Genomic DNA, 21,141 nt, shown 5'->3' on the forward strand with positions numbered 1-21,141 from the left:
GAAAAATTAAATTATCTATCTGAGATCAGAGTTCACGTTTGTTATTGTGATCTAAGTCTAATTATCAGCACTCAAACGCAGCACAGGAAAATTTTCAAAGGAGTCAGTGAACTAATTCTCATTAGGGCAATAAGTGTCTCTCTTCTGACATCAGTTTTTCATTGCTTTTTACTGGTCCACTGATATTTGTCACAGATTATTGTATTGTTGTACAGAAAATTGTAGATTTGGGGCAGGTTGGATCTGAGATTCATCCATTCACAACAGACTCCAAGTTGACCTAAATACTGGTCGATGCAGACCTGATTCTCGTTCCTTTTCCTTTAACATATGCTTAACTAAAATGTCATTGTCAGTGAACTACATTAAATAAACATTACTTTCTGTAAAACTTTAATAAAATCACGCTATCTCCGGGGGTTTTTGGTTTGATATTTGATGTTTTTAAGTTCTCATTAGCGCAAAGTCGTGATTTGATTGCTGTCAGAAGCAACCAATAAGATTTAGAGTGTTGAATTAAAGCGCTTAGAAGGCCGGCACTGTCGACACGTATTAGCCAATCACAGCCATCGCCAGCTTGTCGGTAGCCAATCGAAAGCGAGGTTTCACCTGCCTATGTTATATGGTGGAAGTGAGGCTGCTCATCTCTTCAGACGGAAATACAGTGCAGTTATTCATGGTGAGTAGCTTTAAAGCTGTGTTGCTGGAATGTGAAATTAAAAAGGCTTAAAATTATGGGTGGAATATCGTGTTTTAGACGATGTAGCTGACGTGAAAACCAGTGCTAACCGGAGAGTAATGGCGTTAAATGGCACTTCCGCTCCGCTGTGGTCATAACGGTGTGATGATGTTTAACCAACTGGTGATAATTGACCGAATAGTTTGGCAGCTAGAAGGACTTTGTCATAGAAACACCGTGAATGTGTCATGTTAATTTTAGGGGGTTATTATCTTAACTGTTTAGGTAAAAATTAAATCTGCTTTGTGAAAACAGTATACATAAACAGTAACCTTGTGAGACAGTTTTTTCCTTTTTTTATAGCAGGTTACTCTTTTGTACAAGAAAAATAAATTCTTTAAATTAATTTATTTATTTAGGTCACATTAGTTATTTATATTTCTGCTCCTCCAGGTGGCTGTAGTTGCCTCCAGAGACGTCACTACAATTGAAAGACACGGGAGGCTTTGCCCCAATATCTAGATTATTTTTCTTTTACGCATTTTCCAGGGGTTTTTTCTATATATTTTTTTCTCTCTCTCAACTTTAAGCGGTTCATATTAACAGGCAGATTTTATTTCCAAAGATACAATGAGTAAAGACAAAAAGCAATTTGCAAATACTCCATTAAGCGAAAAAAAATACCACACAATAAAAAATAAAAAATTCAGGAATAGTTGGGGAAGCAAAGTCATGTGTCAGCCTGGAGAGAGTCCATTGTCTACAAATGGAGAGAGCATGGGAGAATGTTGAACTTTCCCAGGAGGGGTTTACCCAAATTACTCCAAGAATTCATTAAAAAAAGATTCCCAAATGCTTGATGGGAGTTGTTGCCAAGGGGCAATTAGTGATTAGTTTTGCAAAATTACTTGCAATTAGATAGCAGGTGAGAGGTAACGATGTTTTTACACAGGGCCAGGTTGGTTTGGATAAGTTTTTTTTCTTTACCATCAGAAAGGGAAAATATGGTTTGAAAAATCCATTTTGTATATTTAAGCAGATTATTTTTGTCTGATATCAGAACTTGTTTCTGATCTTAAATGTTGTGACAAAAAGCAAAAAAAAGAGACATTTGTAAGGGGGGAAATTGTAATGTATTTATATTATTTATTTTAATACTTATAAACAAATAAAAAAGTATGTGTCTTGATTCATTGCACACTGATTGATATCTATTATTTTTCCAGATTTATTTTTGTATTTTTTGCTCACAGCTCAGACCCTCTCCCCCCAATAAATTTAGGTTAATAGAAAATAAGAATACATGAGATCAATAAAGTTATTTTTAATACAGAAATGCTATGTTGTAGCTTTTCAAAGACTTGATTGGAAGATACTTTTTTAAAATCAGTTTTATAAATAACTTGCTCATTTTTAGGACTTAATTCAATCTAGTATTTATAATAATCCATAATCTTTACGTAATTTTTAGTGAAACGTAGAATTATGGGTTGGCATGTTAAACATAACAACATCCATGTCGATGTTCTTAATTTGGCATAACTTGTCAGAACCAGAATGGCTTCCTTCTCCTTCACATAAAGAGAATTAGCTCTTTTTTATTTATTTATTTTTATACGTTTATTGTCGTATTGTGCGACTGTCTCTCCTTGCCGCCCACTCCTTCCTCTCATCTTTTCATTCACATCTCTTGTTTTGTCATCCCTTCATTTCAGATGCAGTTCATGCTTCTGTTCAGTCGTCAAGGCAAGCTCCGGCTGCAGAAATGGTACGTGCCTCTGTCTGACAAAGAGAAAAAGAAGATCACCAGAGAGCTGGTCCAGACCGTCTTAGCCCGGAAGCCTAAAATGTGCAGCTTTCTGGAGTGGAGAGACCTAAAGATTGTTTATAAGAGGTGGGTGGCGATTGGGCTTGTCCAAGAACCCGATCTTATCTGAACCTTCTTTGACTAATTGGTTATGTGGTTCGGTCAGGCGGATCAGGAACGGCTGTCAGCAATGAGATAAAACCATCATGAATAGACTACAAGTAGGAGGAGTATCAATTTTCCCCTCATTATATCCTGTTGCTGTGCCAACGGGCAAGCAGGCAGACTATTGGTGAGGCTGGGTGGCCCAGCCTGAACAGATTAACATGGTACTGAAGGTGCCTTAGCAGACAGGTTTATTTACAAGCTGTAGTTAAGTAATGAAAAGGGTTTTTGTCACTGCTGTTTTTTTTTCTGGACTGCCCATTTTCCTTAGTGAAATAGCTCAAACTCAGTCAGACTGGATGGAGTGTGTCTATGAACACCAGTTTTAAAGTCTCGCCTCAGATTCTCGATTTAAGTTTGTTTCCTGAATACGCACGGAGTGAATTGAAAGGGAAAAGCTGGTTTTGATCCTTTATGAGTAAGGTTCAAGCTGCATTGAAAGGTTAGGAGATATGAAACATGTTGGCTGTATTTTGATATTTGCATAAATGTATTATAAATTAGTGCAGTACTGTCACTGAAGTGGACTTGGAATATGACAAAACTAATTTAAAAGTGACTTTTCAGCAAGATATAGGAGTTTGTTTTAACTAAATAATCCCTTGACGTTGGTTAAAAAAGTACTAGCTCTACTGACAGACATTTTTTCCACGTTGTAACGTAATCTACCAGTGGGACTCATACTTTTTCATCAATATTAGGTAAGTATTGACTTTAAACAAGCTCCCATGTCTTTTTGAAAAGTTACTTGTAAGTTAGTTTTGTTTTATTTGAGGTGCATTAAGATGTTTGCAGTAGGAACTACACAACAACTTGGTAATATTTTGTGTTTTTGCAGTGACATGTCTTCTTTGTCTTCATAATGTTTGTCTAGATTAATACTTAGATTATGCAGCTGGACTATATTTAGCAATTAGCTTCTTCAGGGAATCAGCAGCAGGATCAGAAGTATATTGTTACTAAAGATAAACGTTTAAGGACATAAATCCTTATAAGAATTATTTTTATGAAGGAAAGCATCCTATTTATAATATATCATTTTAATGTGATGACTTGCAAAAGAGAGACGTAATGAAGTGCACAAAGAAAACCCCTATAGAGTTGAATCAATAACAGAAAATGGATCATAGTACAAGCAAGAAACTGCCTTTGTGTTTCCGGAAAGCAGGCAAGACCTTTATTCTTGTCTGAAACCAACTCTGCGGACCATCATCCCTCGCCGCCTCTGCTCGCCCCGCCCTGTGGCTGGAGGGGACCAGCTGACCAGCTTCTTTATTAGCCAATCATCACATGCTTAAAGAGAGCCTCTGGGATTATCGGGGATAAGGAACTGTGGCAGGGGCTTAACTGATTCAGCATCCTCCTCTGGCTTCTGGCGTTTTAATGAACACGCTGCGCACAATGAGCAGCCATCTTTAATAACGGCCGAGAACTCCTCTCTCAGCAGTATTTAAGTGCAAAGGGAAACCGCACTGAATATCACTTCTATGTAACGCGTAAAGTCATCTCTTCCTACCAGGTGCTGCACCAAACACATTTAAAGTTGCTGAAAATTATGACATGATCATTTACAATACCCTATACGATTGTACTGATGTTGTAATGATGATTGTGATTCTAAATATTGTGTTTTTCTGTTGTTTTTTTGTGTTGTTTTTGTTTTATGGTAAAAGAGGTTTATTTGAGCGCTTTGTGTTCTTGCTGTGTTGTAGATATGCCAGCCTGTATTTCTGCTGTGCCATAGAGGACCAGGACAATGAGCTCATCACTCTGGAAATCATCCACAGATATGTGGAGCTGCTGGATAAATACTTTGGCAGTGTGCGTTTGGATCTCTTGTTCAGTTTCCATTCATGTTGTATTGTTTTTTTTTTATTATTATTATTATTTTTTTTAAAGTGCATACGTAGCCAGATATCTGGGAAAACAGACACATTTTAATGTGTTTTGGCCTTTCAGCCACACAAAAACTCTGTTTAATGTCATTACAAATGATTACTTATAAAAGTTCCGACCAAAGTGGGGATTTGAGAAAACTTCGTGTTTGTGTGTGTGCATGGGAAAATGGAGATTTGGGGTCCTGCGCATTGCAGTCTGCGACAAAGTACCAATATATTATCCACATACTTGTTTGACACAATTCCCAATCGACATCGTCTTTGGTTTCATTCACTTCCTATTCTAACCCGGTTTTTAAAAGTAGTTTGCTCTATATGTCCACACAAACAAACATCCTGGTGCCATGTTTAATTCTTAACCGGAAGTTGCTTTGAAGCAATCTGATTGACTAAGAGGTTTTAGCTGTGCGCTACACTGCCCCCTATTGGTTTGGCATTTGTGCGGGTTCACAAAATCTTTTTTGAAACCGATCCCGTGTGTACAATGTTATTTTTAAACTATGTGACGAAGATATTTGTTTTTATAAAGACCCAGCTACGTGTGTACAAGGCCTAAGGCTGCCAGCAGTTGAGCTTAGCAATGACCACAGCGTGTACTGTGTATATTTACTTTTTCAGGTTTGTGAGCTTGACATTATTTTCAACTTTGAGAAGGCCTACTTCATTCTGGATGAGTTCTTGCTGGGCGGTGAGGCTCAGGAAACGTCCAAGAAGAACGTTCTGAAGGCCATCGAGCAGGCGGACCTACTGCAGGAGGTAAGACCTGCACTCACTGGTAAAGCAGTAATTATTATAATAATATAACATTTCAGCTAATTTCCATTTCTTTTTTTTACATCAACGACAAATAAAATGCATCTTTTACATTGTAGCAATGCTGCATTTTAGTAATGGTTAAATTAATGAGAATTTTGGTAACTAATGAGGTTAGGAACAAAAGGTCTTGTTCCTAAATAACAATAAACTTCCTTTATAGTTTTTACTTTTTCATTAGATTTGAACATAAATTTTAAATGTTTGTCAATTTAATAAAATGAGCAAGCTTTTAAAATGATGACTAATGTCTAGTAAGCAGACGCAAGTGATGCAGCTCATCAACTCACTGTGAAAAGCTGTAAATGTTGGTGAATGGGAGTCTCTGTGTATATTGTTTTCTTATTATAATCAGTTATTCTGTCTAGAAAAACTGACTTGGTGTCAGGATTGAAAATTCACTTTCCTACATGACATCAGACAGGATTTTGTCCTAAAACAAGTACAGTTGGAGCAATGTGTGTTGAAGCACATTACTTTCTTTGTTAGTTTTGTTGTTGGGAAGCCATGGAAGTGCTCTGGCACCACTTTGTCTGCAGGATATCAGTTTTTAAGATGTTACAGGAAGTCAAAAATATGGCAATGTACATCACCCAAACAAAAACAATACATTTCGGGCTTTGACTTTTTTTCTCAAAATCTAACAATCTTTGTACAAGGTCAGTGAGTGCAAAGGCATAGAAATGCCCCACATTTATAACAAAAAACATTTATATTTTGGTGTAAATGCACCACCACATATCTGCTGTAAGTCTTGGTTAAATTCTTTCTGGTTCTTAAATATTACCTCATTTTATTTTTTGTAATTTGTCTTGTCGTGCTTTTCAGTGTGCTTCATGTTTCTTGCACTTAATCGCTTAATCTCGATTGAAACTGACATGTTTCTCTCTGTGCTTGTGTATTCTTTGCTGTTGTGATTTGCAGAATATAGACTTTCAGATGCGTCTGTTTGCAGGTACAGTTTGTTAAACTCAATGTAGGCCTTCCTGTAGTTTTAGATCAGTAGCCCTAGATAGACTATAGCCATCAGAATTAACACACCGGCAATGGACAAATCTGACACCTGGATTATGACATGAAAATGAGAGTTTCTGGTGTGTTATCTGCTTCATACTGACCTCATAGCAAAGCGAATGTCTTATGGAGTCACAGTTTTCAAAGGGCAAATATCATCATAGCTTAAAGCCAAAAAACCTACAAATCTTCTAAATATGGAACAAATAAATTAAAGTTGGTATTTCTGTAAATATTTTACAGCAGAAATTTAAATTTGGCACTAGCTTGAAATTTTATTGCACCAAAACATATTTTGGTTAATATTACTCACAGTTAATAATCAAGTTAAGTGAAATGACAAAATAAAATTTTGCCAGATGCATTACTGTAGTGCAGCAAAGCCCTGGCAAGAAAGGCATAGGCTGATTACATGTTATGAAAAAAGTGACACTTTCAGCTGCTTCCATTCACTTCCACTACGTTTTACATATTAACAGGATAACTTTGGTAGTAGAGTTATCCTGGTGTCGCAGTAGCTTTTTTTTTTGTTTTTTTTAGAGAAATTACCAAATGAATAAATAAACTTGTTTTTGAGCAGGTGGTTTTGGGTCAGGGTACGTTATAATGACCATGGAGTTCAGTGTTCACACCTAAAGTCATCACTCTTCACAATTTAGTTTTTTTTTGGTGAAGTTCTTGTCTGCCCTTAGCTTGGGTGAGTTAAAAAAAAAAAAATACAGTTCTCCCTAAATACAAGTGAAAATAAAAAAGATGTAAACATGATATATGCCCTTTAAATGTTAACTCTGTAGCATAACTGAGCTTTTGTTCAGATGTTTAGAGGGTATCAGCGGGTTAACATCCATAGTAGTTCTGGGCTCAAGGCTTCACAGATTACTAGAAGAAAACTAAATGGAGATTCTCAGGCATCCAAGTTATGTTTGACCCGCTCACTGACCACAAAACAATCCAACTTCGCTATGATAAGGGACAAGCATATTTAGCACAAACATTGGAAAAATTTGTTTCTCCTTGTAAATGGTGCCTCATTTGTGGGTTGAGTAAAGTATACGGGTTGTGCCCAATAAATTTGCCAAATCCTTTCTGCCAATCCTAGACACCATATTCTGCTTTTTGACTTTTGTTTGGTGTTATGGGACTTGATTGAAGTTTGAAGAAATAAGATATATTCACACAGCTTATTGAGGGGACTCGGTGGTGTGTGGGAGAACTACTGTATACACAACCACAACCGCATGACACGTCTTCCTCATGCTGGTAGCCAGCTTGGTCACACACTGCTGTGGAACAGAATGCGATTCTTCAACCAGGATTTGTGGGAAACAACCAGCTTGGTTGTGTTCATCATTTTGACATGAACAGCATTCCAGAATGGATCCCTCCAGTGTTCAATGGGGATCAGGCCAGAACAAAACTGTATCCAAAGTATTTCATCTTCTCCAATCCCAAATCCTAGATGTATTGGTGCAGCGATGGTACTAAATGGACAGTAAGTTGTGGACATTAATGGACTTATTATTTAAATCGGACAGAGAAAAGATGGAGTTGAAGCAGGAGGGAAGGGAGACCACCGTAGAATCGCTCATGGTTTCACAATAGAAGACGAGGTCACACATTACGATTTGCCAAGGAAATATCACACACTTCTTGATATTTGTCGCAGGTTATCTTTGGTCATGGAAGCTCCTACTCAGTTCTCAACGTATCTGTAACGCCAAATGTCCACAGACCTCCGATTCAAGCTCATTGCCAGAGATTTTCTTTCACGACAAGAGATTTTGGCTAAGATGTCTGATAATTGCACAACATGGACCCTGCTTAGCAGTGGAGAAAAGGAATTGCTAATGGTTGCGATATTTCATGTCAATATCATTTTGTACAGAGATTGCCCCCAGTGATGACAAGCCTTGTTTTTTCCAGTGAGAGAGATGCTGCCTCATAACATCACACTGCCTCCACCAATAAGCTGTTTGGCACTGTCTAGGTGGATTTGACAAGCTTTTCATGAGCCTAACCCACATACCCAACTTGGCTGCACAAATGCATTTTGCATACAAATTGTGGCACCATTTAGGGTGAAATATCCAACGGTTTAAGATTTATTGCCAAGAAGCATTGCAAAGAAACTGTTGATATGAACCAGTTTACAATGAATGTAACCAGTTAGGCAGCAGGCTGATGGATTTGCTGTATGCCTTTCCTCAACATTTGGTGAGACGGCGCTCCAAAAGGCCCCAGCTAATGAGTTCTTGGAAGGGAAATCAGGTCACTGCTGACGAGCCCATTAACATCCACCAGAGAAAAGTAGTGTTATTTAGAGAGAACACAGGGACACTCTTTTCTATACACGGTGACAAAATGCTACACAGGTTTGGCTTTTTGGTGACAGAACCCCACAATGCATTACTAGCTTAAAATATACCAATAATACACAAACATCCTCCTGGTGGACTGCGCATGAATTAAAAATGCCCATCTTTAGTCATTCATCTTGAACCAATTCTATCTCATTGTGAAAGTATTGTACGTTAAAGTATAAAAACTGGGGGCATCAAGTTGTCTCCAATTTTACAAATTGGACCAAATTCAACTAAGAATTTGGACAAAACTGAAGTGAAACGGTTAGGTAACGTATTCATGGATCCAGTGTTGGGGAATGTAAATGAATCCCGTTGTAATTACCTGTGTGAAGCAGTTGCTGCTGCCAGGCAAGTCCAAAATGCCAGAGGACACAATGGTGAAGCCGTCTGTATTTACAGACAGCCGGGCTGTCTGTGCACAGACTGTCCTCTGATCCTTAGAGGATTGTGGTAAGTTCTTCCTCAGCTCTTTCCCTTTTAGTGTATACAATAGATCAGTGGGATGGTGTCTGATATTGGAAGAAGTGGAGTGAAAACAAGATGTCCATTTTAATCACCCCGAGAAGAGCAGAAAAAAAATTGATCGGCTCAATTCTGTATTTATAGAGCCAGAGTGAAGACTGGGGAAGTTTGCCAAATGAGGGGATCTTGTAAAGGCCTATCCGTGCCTCCATCCATTTAATTGGTAACTAGACTGGTGAAGTCAGTCAGTCAGCATGGGTTTTTGCAGCTCTGCGTGCCGTGAACTTCTGATTGCATGTGTTTCTGTCAGTCTGACTGTCTCTTAACTCTGAGCAAAACATACATCAGCACTAAAAGGGTTTTAGCTGGCATGAACACGGCTATACATTTTTCCGTACACACCCGCAGCCCTACTAACAGAGATTAAAATATAATCCAACTCTTTTCGGCTCAAGATAAGCTTTTTGTAGTTTACTTTTGAAGAAGAGTTGAAAATTAGATAAATTGTAAAGTTAAATAATATAAATGTTGATTTTGGTTTTTAAATGTGGATCTGTGGAGACCGGGGTTGATTTTTATACTGACAGCAGCAAGTACAATTGGTTAGCTTTCTGATTATTGAACAGGGAAATGATGTTGAAACTACTTATATTTATGACATCTTATGTTTTGGTCCCAAATTTAGTATTTTACTTTTGATCCTCAAAATCTGCAATATCAAATTATAGAATTAAAAAGTTGGACATGTTCATTTTCTTTCCACTACACATTCTCATTTCCTGCCTACATTTCAAGGGTCTCTGGTGCCCATGTTTAAGCTTTCTGAACTAATGCATTTAAAAACAGTCATACTTTGTCTTTTTGTTTTGCAGCCTCTAAAATTTCTTTTAGAAATCATGAAAATGAGATAGACGCAGTAAATAATGAATTTTAGTGCATTCAAGTTTGTTGGCTGGCAATGACATTGGCCTCGGCAAACTAATTCCTGGCAGCAGAGTCTAGAATGTCACCTTACTGGTAAGAAGCTGGTTGTGTGAGGCTGAGCGATACCAGCTAGAAATAGTTGGACTCACCCCTACTCTTCAACATTACGAAACTTGAACTGGTCCTGACCATGCCACACTTGACTATATCTTTACTCTTGCACAGCTGGTGAAGGGGTCATTGATGTTTGTCCAGTTCAAATATGTTTTGTGGATTTAGAAGACTTAGGACTTTGTCCCCCAGTGGCATTTTGTTGGAAGGTGTTATAGGACTATAGGATACTGGGTGGGGCTTTAAGGTTTAAGGACCTCAGCATAAAGTCAAGCTGGTCTCAATGCGTGTTGGGCTCCACCTTGTCCCCGCTGCTGTCTGTGGCATTGTGGGCCAGAATCAAGGTACACAGGTCTAGAGGACTGTGTCTGGCTTGGAAAGTGCAGGATCTTGTCATTGCTTTTTCCAAACGATATGATTTTTGTTGGTCTCTTATGAGCCAAACTTTCAGCGTGTACGAGGAAAATTCACAGTGAAGCTGCCAAATGAGAGTTGACTCCTGGCCTACGTCTGAGGCCATGGATCTCGACCTGAACAAGGGGAATGGCCTAAGGCTCAGTATCTACATCAAGCAGAAAAGTTTAGGTGTCTAGGTGTCTTGTTCATTGGTAATAGTATGATGGGTCAGTAGATGAATTGGGGCATTGTCTAGAGGCACTGCTGCTGTAATTGCGATATACAGTAGGAGCTGAGCCAAAAAGTAAAGCTCTCGATTCGCAGGACTGTCAATCGTCCGACCTCTAACTATGGTCCAGAGATATGGATCATGGCACAAAGAACAGGAGCAGCTTCCTTTGTAAAGATACTGAGAGGAACTCGGACTAGAGCTGCTGCCCCACCACATTAAAAGGAGATATTTGATATAGATTAAGCATCTGATCAAGATACCCAATGGGGACCTTGTTTTTTAAGTTTTCTGAGCACATCTAACTGGGTAGAACCCAGTGCTTACTAAAGAGTCCATGTACCACTGCTAGCCTGGGAATGTCTTAAGATGTTTAAGATCCAGTCTTCAACCTGTTACACTCACAACCCAATCTCAGATAAGTGGACGAATTGACAAATGGACCACATCTTCAGAAGTCATCAGGAAGAAGTTTGACTTTTGATAATGTCTGCGGCTACATAATCATTCCTTCATTTCAAAAAGATGCTTCTTGCTGAAAGTCAATTGGAGAAGTTTTTTTTTAAGACCGAGAGAAGAGGGTAAAACTATCCAGACAACATTTGTTATTTTTCTAACAGAGTAGATTTTTTTGAATGCAGTTCTTTTACTTGTGATTTCAGTCTGGAAGTCCAGAGTTATATCAGCCGCCCAATGACCATACACCCTGGAAAGACGTGAACCAGCTTCATGACCCTGAAATCCTTGAAGTAGAACATTAAGTTACCTATCTAGTGCTGCACCATTTCAAAATTGAGCTCTTTACTGGGTTAAACATTATATAAAATCTGAAAACGACAACAAAAAATCTATAATCCAATAAAGAACCAAGCTCATTTAACTATAAATTGTTTTTATTGTGGCGCCTCCTCTTGTTATGGTTGTTTTATAATCAAAGCAGCAGTCAGACCACATTAAAAGAAGACCTCCTGTGGTGAAGTTGCTGCAAGTTATACAAGAGGAAAACAATTTAACCAGCAATCTGCTTGATAGCACAGCGTAGAAATCAGGGTACACAGCTGGAGTTTTTAAAGCATTACTGTTACAATGAAGTTGTACAAGACAAAAAAACAGATGAGAAATCAGAATATAAGCCCTGTGTGGCTAAAACAGTGCAGGGGCAGTTGGGGCTTATTTTGGACCTGTTGCCTTGTGTTTCTAGGCATTAGTAAGGACATAGCCCAGTAATTAGAAAACATACCACAGCGGATTTGGTGGAAGCTATTTTGATAGGGCTGTAATTAAATTTTTCTCAAGCCCTGATCCTTCCTGTGCTGCCAGCGGGCAGATATTCTTTAGGATTAATGAAGCCTCAGAGGACTGTGAGCAGGTCAGCGTGGCAGACACCTGAGATAGGTTGAGAATAGATGAACTGGGCGGAGATGTTGAAGTTTTCCATATTTGATCTGGGGTTTTTTTGTGTTTTTTTTTTTTTTTTTCTTGAGCACATTCCCTAGACGAGTTGTAGAGTAGGTTGGTAGATTTGATCAAACGGTCTTTGTCCTTATGGAAATGTTTGCCTCACAGGTGTGATGGTCCCAAATATGGCGTCAGAAGCCTCTGGTCTTTTCCAGAATTAGGCCAGCTAAGGTGAATACTTTGTGTCTGTGGGTATAGGCTGTCTGTACCACTAGAGTCTGTAGGGTTTTTTTTTTTTGTATGTCTTTGTTTAGTTTAAGAATCTGTCTGTAGCTCAGTTTCTAGTACCATCCCTGGTTTCCTGGTAGTGGTGTCTTCACTGTTGACATTGTACAGTTGTGTTGTGAACAAAAATCTGTCTTTCTGTTTATTTTTGTTTATGTTGGCGTCATTACTGCCACTTTCCACTGCTCAACATAATATACAAACTCATTTGGGTTACCTTTGCACAACGGACTCACTCACTGACGGAGTTAAAGCATTGCAAACTATAAGATGTTCATAATGTCTGATTTCATGCCAATTACTTACGTTGCAAAAGTACTACAATATTAACTTCTTCCCATTTTGTCAGATTGCAACCACAAGCTTCAATGTAATTAATCTGGACTTCTATAGAAATATACGTCAGCAGGACAACTGTTGAGTTGAGTCTTGTACAAAGTGATTTTTCCATTATATATTGTTTATTGTAGTCAGTTATTGCATAATATTGAAAATAGTGTCTGTAAAAAGTATTCACACACCTTAGAAGTTTTACCCTTTACATTTTTTGTAGACAAATCAGTCATGATCAACAAAATTTGGCTTTTATGGGGGTTTTTTGCAAACAACATAAAAATTGTGAAATTGAACACTGATTTCTACCAAATAATTAAAAAGTTCACATAAAATAAGTACATATTCATCCCCCTTAAAAGTGACTGACCTAATTGAACAAAGGTCTAGCCAATTGGTGTTAGTAGTATTACACTGAGTGGAATGGAGAGCAGTGACTGTAGCATAAAGACAAGGGTCGAAGTTCACCTTCCAACAGAAACAGACCAGTTAAGATTAAGACTTTTTTTTTTCGCTTTTACTCTAAATCACAATTCCTCACTACTTACTCTCAGGCTATTACATTGAATCCCATTAAAACACATTAAAGATTGTGGTTGTAACCTGACAAACATTTAAGCAACAAGAAAACATTTGCTAGGATTAAAGCTAAGCTGAGTTACCCCACTTTACCCTGAAACATGATGTAGATGAGGATATTGTGTGACTCTCTTTGTCTAAATGGATAATTTAATACAAAGGACAGAATGAAGTGGTTAAATGCTGCATTTTGCCTGCTGCTCCGTGTCCTGCATGTCCTGCTGCTGAGGAGCAGAGTGTGAACGCGGTGGAGGCTGTTACCACTGAGTGTTGTCTTGTTTTCTCTCCCTCAGCCCCGTCATGAGTACTTTAATGTGCCTATGTACTGATTGGCTACCATCTGCTGCTGCTGCCGCTGCTGTCCGCCCTGCATGCTGCGCTTCTCAGTGCCTGGTACCTTTTCTCTCTGGCCTCTGAGCACCTGACCTTGTGTTCGGGGGTGTATCGTCGGCCTCACTTTCAATTCCACTCGAAACGTGGCAGCCGGGCTAAAGTGTTGTCCAGGAAGTTAACCACAGCTAAAATTCAGTGGTGGATTTTTTTATTATTATTATTTTTAAACTGCTCCTCTGGAACAAGAAAACATCACTTTTAAATCGAGCTAATATATTCATGTAGCTATTGTAATTGTTTACTTTATGCATTATTGCATGTCTGTCAACGGTCTGCTAAATTTTGTACATATTTTTTCTTTCTATATGTGGCACATTTGTGTATTTTCTTGCTGTAAAGAACAAAGTTTGCATCTTGTGTCCTCATGATCCATTGTATATATATATATATATATATATATATATATATATATATATACACTGCTCAAAAAAATAAAGGGAACACTTAAACAGGTGTTTAACACTTAAAGTGTTCCCTTTATTTTTTTGAGCAGTATATATATATATATATATATATATATATATATATATATATATATATATTTAATGAAGCTCAATTTCCTCTTATTAGACATTTTTGCTCCATCTTTTTCTCTTTGAGAAACTCTGACCGAAAATTTGAGTGAAATTCCTGGTTAATTAACTGGCGACATTCTTGGAACAAGAAGATATATTTCAAGCTCATTGATTTTTGGTTAAATAGGACACGTTAGCTCAGTTAGTCACGGGAGTCGCTTGTTCTGCGCAGCTCCCCGTCACTCTGTGGGGAAACACTGCCCCCTGTTGGAGATTCGGCAGCACAACCATGCAGGGAGTTTCACTGTGTTTCGGTCTTCTATTTGCTCTCAGGACCGGAGTATTTGCGTTTATAGGAAAAATATTTTAAAAATTAATAACAGCTCACTGTGTACGGTCATGCTAACTCTGAAGCTACTTAAACACAGACTGGAGGTTAATGTTAGTTATTTTATTCACAGATGTAATGGGTTTTTTTTGGTTCACAGAAGATGTTTTTGTCAGATTTTAATTCATGTTAAAATATGTGTGAATCTAAAACAAGTTATTAATTTACATATTTTGTGTGTGTGTGTGGGGGGGGTTCTGTCAGACTTGTTGCCATGATGACTAGAAGTTGTGTAACATTAAAATAAGTCTGAGACAATAGCAAAGACTAGCAATAATCTAGATTCTTAATTTCTGTTTGACATGACTCTATTTTCTTATTTTAAAATAAATGTTAAAAATATCACTAATTAGATATGTAATTTCCACTGAAGGTAAGTGTTTATAGATGAATTATATTAAAATTTATTTTGCACCAAATATAAATTGTGTGGATATATCAAGGACCACTTATTCTCAACCGAAATCTGTCCTCCTAACAAATATAAAAATCATAATTGGACCATTATGATGAGTTGAGTGATGTAATAATTGATTTTAACAATATATATAATAAATCACACATTTATGACCATTAAGCAAGTTTGTTTTTTTTTCTGTTGTAAACGTTTAATTTAAAATTTCTGTGAAGCCATGTAGCACATTTCTTAAACACTCAGGCAGATGTTTAGAAACGAAGTCATATTTTTTGTTGGAAAGAAACTCAATTGTGCCAAACATTGTGTGAAATATCCATACCACTTAAACTTTTTAAAATATTTTATGAGATTACAGACTTCGATTTTATTTGTACTTTATGTGAAAGACCAGCTTGAACTTTGACTGGTCCATTCCAACAAGAAGATGCTGACTCCATACCCACAGAGCCACATGTACCTTTTTACAGTATCCACTGAGACTCTATGTAATATTTGTCCAAAATGCTAAAGAATTAATATTTTAAACTGTATAAGTATTAAAAAATACATATTTTATGTAACTGCATTATCAGAAAAATACTGTGAATTTTTTTCTTTTTTGTAAAAATTTACTTTTTTTGTCTTTTGGTTGCAAAGTATGCATCTTTTTAAAATAATTATTTTCAATTGAAAAGTTTTGTGCGTTCCTTTTGTGCAAAAACAGTTTGATAACTTTATGTTAAAACTTAAAAAAACAAAAAATAAAAGTGCTTTTTTTTTACATTTAAAAATCTAACTATTTTTGATAAGCCAAGCTAAATAAGCTCATTGGTTTCATGTAGTTTTTAAACAAAGTTTGTTTAGCTGGACCAAAGTCCAAAATGGCTGTCTGGGTTGTGACGTTAGCCGACGCCTGGTCTGTCGCATAAAATAGAAAATAAAATATACTGAAGTTTGTAGTTCTACTCTGATCCAATATGGAAAAGGTTTAAGAGGCATAAATATATAACATGCTGTTAAAAAAAATATATTTAGAAAAGTTCTTGTGTAACATGCATCTCCGTGGTGTAGTCACAGAGTTTGAGCTTTCTTCTCTCGAAGTGCAACATCTTTACAGATGCATCAAAGTTGAAATGTTAGATCCTCTTTCTGTGTGAAGTCGATTTTCTGTCTCACTGCTCTGATGAAATTCCTCTCTTTACCTTTGTGCTGAACGCTGGCTTAGGACGCCAAAGTAAGTGTCTCTCCTTCTCTTTCTTTCACAAACTGATCCGTATGAGCGCGTGTGCACAGCTCCGCAGAGTCACAGTAACCTCCGACGTCTACATTTCAAATCTTGAACAATCGACAATAAGAAGAAAAAGATAGGCCCAATTTTAGGAAACGTTTTACTGGTCTACATCTACGCATGATGACACCAACTCCAACCTGTAAGATGGGTATCTGTTGCATGTTCTTGGTTTTAGTTATGGCAGAAATGTGACTCAACGTGTCGAAAAGCTAAACGGAGAGAAAAATTACAACAATATTTCAACATGTAGATTTCTTAAATAAACACTGACTAGAACAATATTAAGAGACATGCATAAACTAATGAAAAGTTAATCCAGTCCAAAACAGGGTGAAATAAAATGGAAAGGTTGACTTTTAAATCACAAAAACAATCTTAAAGGGGCAGTATTATATATTTTCCAGGCACCTAGTGCCGTTTTATAGCACAATTAAGTAACGACGTTACCTTTCATTATAAAAATATTCTGTATATTTCCAAACATAACTTAAAAGAAATTCAAATTTGCAAATTAACACCATGAAATGAGACTCTCTCTCTTTAAGGAGGTCCTACTTTTTCCGACACTCCACTTTCAAACGTCGTCACAGCAACGCTCCCCTTTTACGCCTTTAAAATCGTTCTTAGGAGATTCAATGTCAATGTCAAATTTATTTATATAGCACTTACATTATCCACTGAGGCTCTATGTAATATTTGTCCAAAATGCCAAAATTTACAAGAATCTCTCAAACATGCATGAAAGAATCAAAGCAACACTACAAGTATATTTTTGATGAGAAGAATAAAATTATGATGTAGAGCTAAAAAAAATTTTTTTAAAAGTCAATTTCACATAATACCGCCCCTTTAACATAGATCAGTTTCTTCTGAAACTCCCTCACTTGGTGACGTTTTGGTAGCTGGAAGGATGCGGTGAATTTAGAAGCGCTTCTTGTTTGTGCAGCAGCAAATAAAATAGATAGGAGCTGTTTATCATAACATGAGAAACCGTGTAAAAGTTCAAGAGGTCAGAACGTCTCTGCGGGGCGCCGAGGTTTCAGTGATTTCTCACCGCTCTCCCCCTACAGGATGCAGAGACCCCTCGCAGCGTGCTGGAGGAAATTGGACTCACATAAACATTTCCTCCGTCATCATCCTCCTCATCATCATCCTGCTTTGGCCTCAGATCCCTGTCCTGTGCTGGCTACTGTTCTTCATAGACCCGATAACTCTTATTCACAATCACACATTCTGACTGTAAAGTCATATCTAGCAGTTTCTGCTTTCTTATTTATTTATTTATTTTCCTTCTCAGTTTTCCAGTGCGCAGTGTGATGACATATGGGGAAAAACCCCCCAGCAGTTTATTATGCTTTTTATGTTTTGTTGTCAAATAAGGGAATAGATTGTGTCACGTTATTTAAAGGGAAGTCTAAAGTATTACGTTAGAACCAAAGAGTAAGGTCTCATCGTTGGGAGGTTATCAATAGCCGATAAGTTTTAAACTGAAGATGTGTGTGAATTAAAACGCACTCACTGTGATCACTCAACAACGCATCACTGTTCAGTCCGGAATAAACGCTGTAATATCTTCGTTTACAAGCTCACGCCGCTCTTATCGATCACACTTTGGCTTTACAAAAATAGCCAATTTACAGTCGAATGCCTTAAACCACTGACTAGTATTTTTTTTTTTTTTTATGGCAACAATGTAGCAGGTAAACGCGCTGGATTGGTTTTACTTCACGTAAAAGTGCAAGAATCAAGCCGACTGTTTTTCATTTCCATGTTTACAACTTTGTCGACTAAAAGTCAGAGACATGCAGCAGCTGTTAACGCCGCCCGAAACAAGAACTACCCATCCATCCATGGTTTATACCCACTTGTTCTTGGAGGGGCTGGTGTCTAACTTTAGACCCCCGGATAAATTTAGACGTCATTTCCTGCCTCACCGCTAACAAAGACATCTAGATGTTGCTGGACTAAATGTGGCAGCCAGTTGCCGATGCCGCTTTAAAGTGGTTTTGTAAGACAGATCAGGGGGTCATCAAAACGTTTACTGATTTTTAGTAACTTAATTCAAAAGTGAAACTTGTGTTTTATGTAGATTCTTTAGACACTTGGCGACATCTAGTTTTGATAGTGACAACTGAAAGCTGGCAAAAACTCCAAACTCAAGCAAATCTTAAACATTATTCCAAATTAATTAAAAGTTAATGGAAAGTTGATTGGAAGAAAACAATGTGGTCGAAAAAGGCAAACATGCACCTGAGCGAAGTTGTTCCCTCCTCCACCTTCTTCAAATTAAATAAACGTTTGTGCAGAAACAAATTTTCATTTGTGCGGCGACCATTTTAAAGATATTGATGTTTCAAGAGGTCATGAAAGGTCAAACAGACCCCCAGCTCCTCCCTCCCCTCAACATTTACCAGATCAAACAAAAATAACTTTCAGTAATATCCTCAAAACAAACTTTTTTTTTAATGCTGCAGCATTCTAAGACATTTTGGACAATTTGGAGATGGTCATCTAATGTTCAAATATGCCGGCAAAATAGGGCATTATGAAAGTCCATAAAGACACAGATGACTGAGTTTGTTGAGGGAAAGCTCGACTGGTCTGCTCAGAGCCACAACCTCAACCTGGAAGGACACTTTTCTGATCCATCAGAACAGAGTCCAGAGTATAGATTCTACCATGTCTGATGCCAAACGAGTGGATACTTTTGGCGGCATAATGAAATATTTTTCACTTTTGAACTGAATTACTGAAATGACCATTTCAGAGATGTTCCTGTGTGCTAAGTTGCACCTGTAAGCAGCAGAGTCCAAAAAAGCTGAATTGTGTACTGCCCGTACTTTCTAAACAAAGAGACGTCTCGCCGTAGGACGAAACGATGACACACTGTGGAGCATGTAAAGTACCTACTGACTGTGATCATAAAAATAATAATTTTAAAAAAAAAAAACTTCAGTGGTGAAACTTTCCGTTTCTAAGAAGCAATAGAAACATAAACCGTTGGAGTTTTTATGCATTGAAACAGTCATTTTTAACCATTTGATCAGAAAAGAAAAAGAAGCTGCACACATAAAATGCCTTGGACGCAGGACTGTACAAATTCCTTGTTATAAATGTGCATTCTTGTGTATGTCTTATTTTGGTTTACATGCTGATAAAATCCAAATTGTGCTGTTTACATCTTTTCTATACCTCCTGATGAGCGGTTTCTTGTCTAAAGAGTTTGTGTGACAGAATCTGTGTTGTGTTTACAGTAAAATAAAAGCCGTACATTACCAGAGTCGTGTTTATTGCTCGGTGTGAAGCGACTTGAAAATGCTTTCTTGTCGTGAGGGAGAACGATGCCGTCCTGAACAAGTTTACACTCTATCTTTTTTTTCTTTTTTTTGTTACCGATGACTTTTATAGGAGTGATAAAAAATAAAATGTAATTTAAGGAGTTGATGGAATTTTATTTTTTTTTTTCACAAAATTCATCAGATGGATTGTTCTATTGGTTATTCTGTCAATTAGTTAGTAGCGTAAAAATAAATTAGCATAATCTGCAGATTTTTCATTTAACACAATATTGCACAATTGGAAATACATTTTACAAATAGAGGCAAATAAACTAATGGCTAGAAAATTTCAGAAGAAATTTAAACGGGGCCTGCCAAAGTGTGCCTGTCGGTTCTGGTGCTGAAAATTAGCATCAATGCCAAAGTAAGCTACAATGTACTCAATAGCATGTGGAGAGTCACAAGCATGTTGAGTAACATGGATTTACTTCATTCAGTATGTTAGAATTAGTGTGTAAGCTAAAATTAGCCAGAATGCTAATGTTAGCCTAAATGCTGCCAGTGGCATGCGGGGTATCACTAGTATGTTGTCTTACAATGACTTCCTCCATTCAGTGTACTAAACATGGTCAATAAATAATAAAAAAAATAGCTAAAAAGCTTATTTTAGGGAAAAGGCTTCTGCTAATGCTCTGCAAGGCAGTGCACTAGTGGGGCGCAGTGCACTGCTACTGTTTATGCTAATGTTAATGCCCTGCCTCCTAATTTTTTATTTTGCAAAAGTAAAAATCAGACGTTTACTTTGTGGCACTTGGTTACCAGAAAACGCACTCATCTCTTAGCGACAGATTAACAAAAAAATATTGTCCTTGTTAAAAAATCATAAGATTTCTTCTGCTCTTTTGAAATTCTACTTGTCTTGTACTACTTAGCAAGAATTGTGCAGTTAGGGAATTTTGCAGAAAAGTGAAAATGTTATTTTTTTTATTTTTTTTGTCATTGGTGGTAAATATATTATAAAACAGATGTGCGACACAAATGTAAAAATCTGATTTATACTTCGTGACAGTTCATTGCCAGAAAAAAAACGGTCATCTCTTAACACCAAATTAATAACGTTATATTATTGTTTTAAAAACATAAGTTCTTTTGAAATACTACTTATCTGCTTAGGCACAAGAAATTTACAGTTGGTAAATTTTGCAAAAGTAAAAATCAGATGTTCTCTTCGTGGCACTAGGTTACCATAAAACGCTGTTGTCTCTTAGAAACAGACTAATAACAAATATTGTTCAAAAAACATAAGATTTCTTCTGCTCTTTTGAAATACTGCTTATCTTACACTACTTAAGAATTGTGCAGTTGGTGAATTTTGCAGAAAAGTTACGTTTCTTGTCATTGGTGGTAAATACATTATAAAACA

General features: G+C 37.2%; 1 protein-coding gene across 7 annotated transcripts; it reads left to right on the forward strand.

The window, feature by feature from the left end:
* The first annotated feature begins 592 nt into the window (after nucleotides 1-592).
* On the forward strand, nucleotides 593-19,718 carry LOC116726335 (AP-1 complex subunit sigma-2). Of its 7 annotated transcripts, none has more exons than XM_032573018.1 (7): nucleotides 593-679; nucleotides 2,395-2,573; nucleotides 4,364-4,472; nucleotides 5,168-5,305; nucleotides 9,346-9,424; nucleotides 16,375-16,383; nucleotides 17,511-19,718. In XM_032573018.1, exons 1-5 carry the CDS (start codon nucleotides 623-625, stop codon nucleotides 9,391-9,393), a joined length of 531 nt encoding a protein of 176 aa, XP_032428909.1. In that variant the 5' UTR covers nucleotides 593-622; the 3' UTR covers nucleotides 9,394-9,424; nucleotides 16,375-16,383; nucleotides 17,511-19,718. The 7 variants fall into 7 exon arrangements, with proteins under 7 accessions (XP_032428909.1, XP_032428905.1, XP_032428906.1 ...); XM_032573014.1 differs by lacking the exons at nucleotides 9,346-9,424; nucleotides 16,375-16,383; nucleotides 17,511-19,718 and adding exons at nucleotides 6,287-6,317; nucleotides 12,428-12,490; nucleotides 13,750-14,206; XM_032573015.1 differs by lacking the exon at nucleotides 9,346-9,424.
* Nucleotides 19,719-21,141: the final 1,423 nt, after the last annotated feature.

This window comes from Xiphophorus hellerii, chromosome 9, assembly GCF_003331165.1.
Source record: "Xiphophorus hellerii strain 12219 chromosome 9, Xiphophorus_hellerii-4.1, whole genome shotgun sequence".
Taxonomy (NCBI): Eukaryota; Metazoa; Chordata; class Actinopteri; order Cyprinodontiformes; family Poeciliidae; genus Xiphophorus; species Xiphophorus hellerii.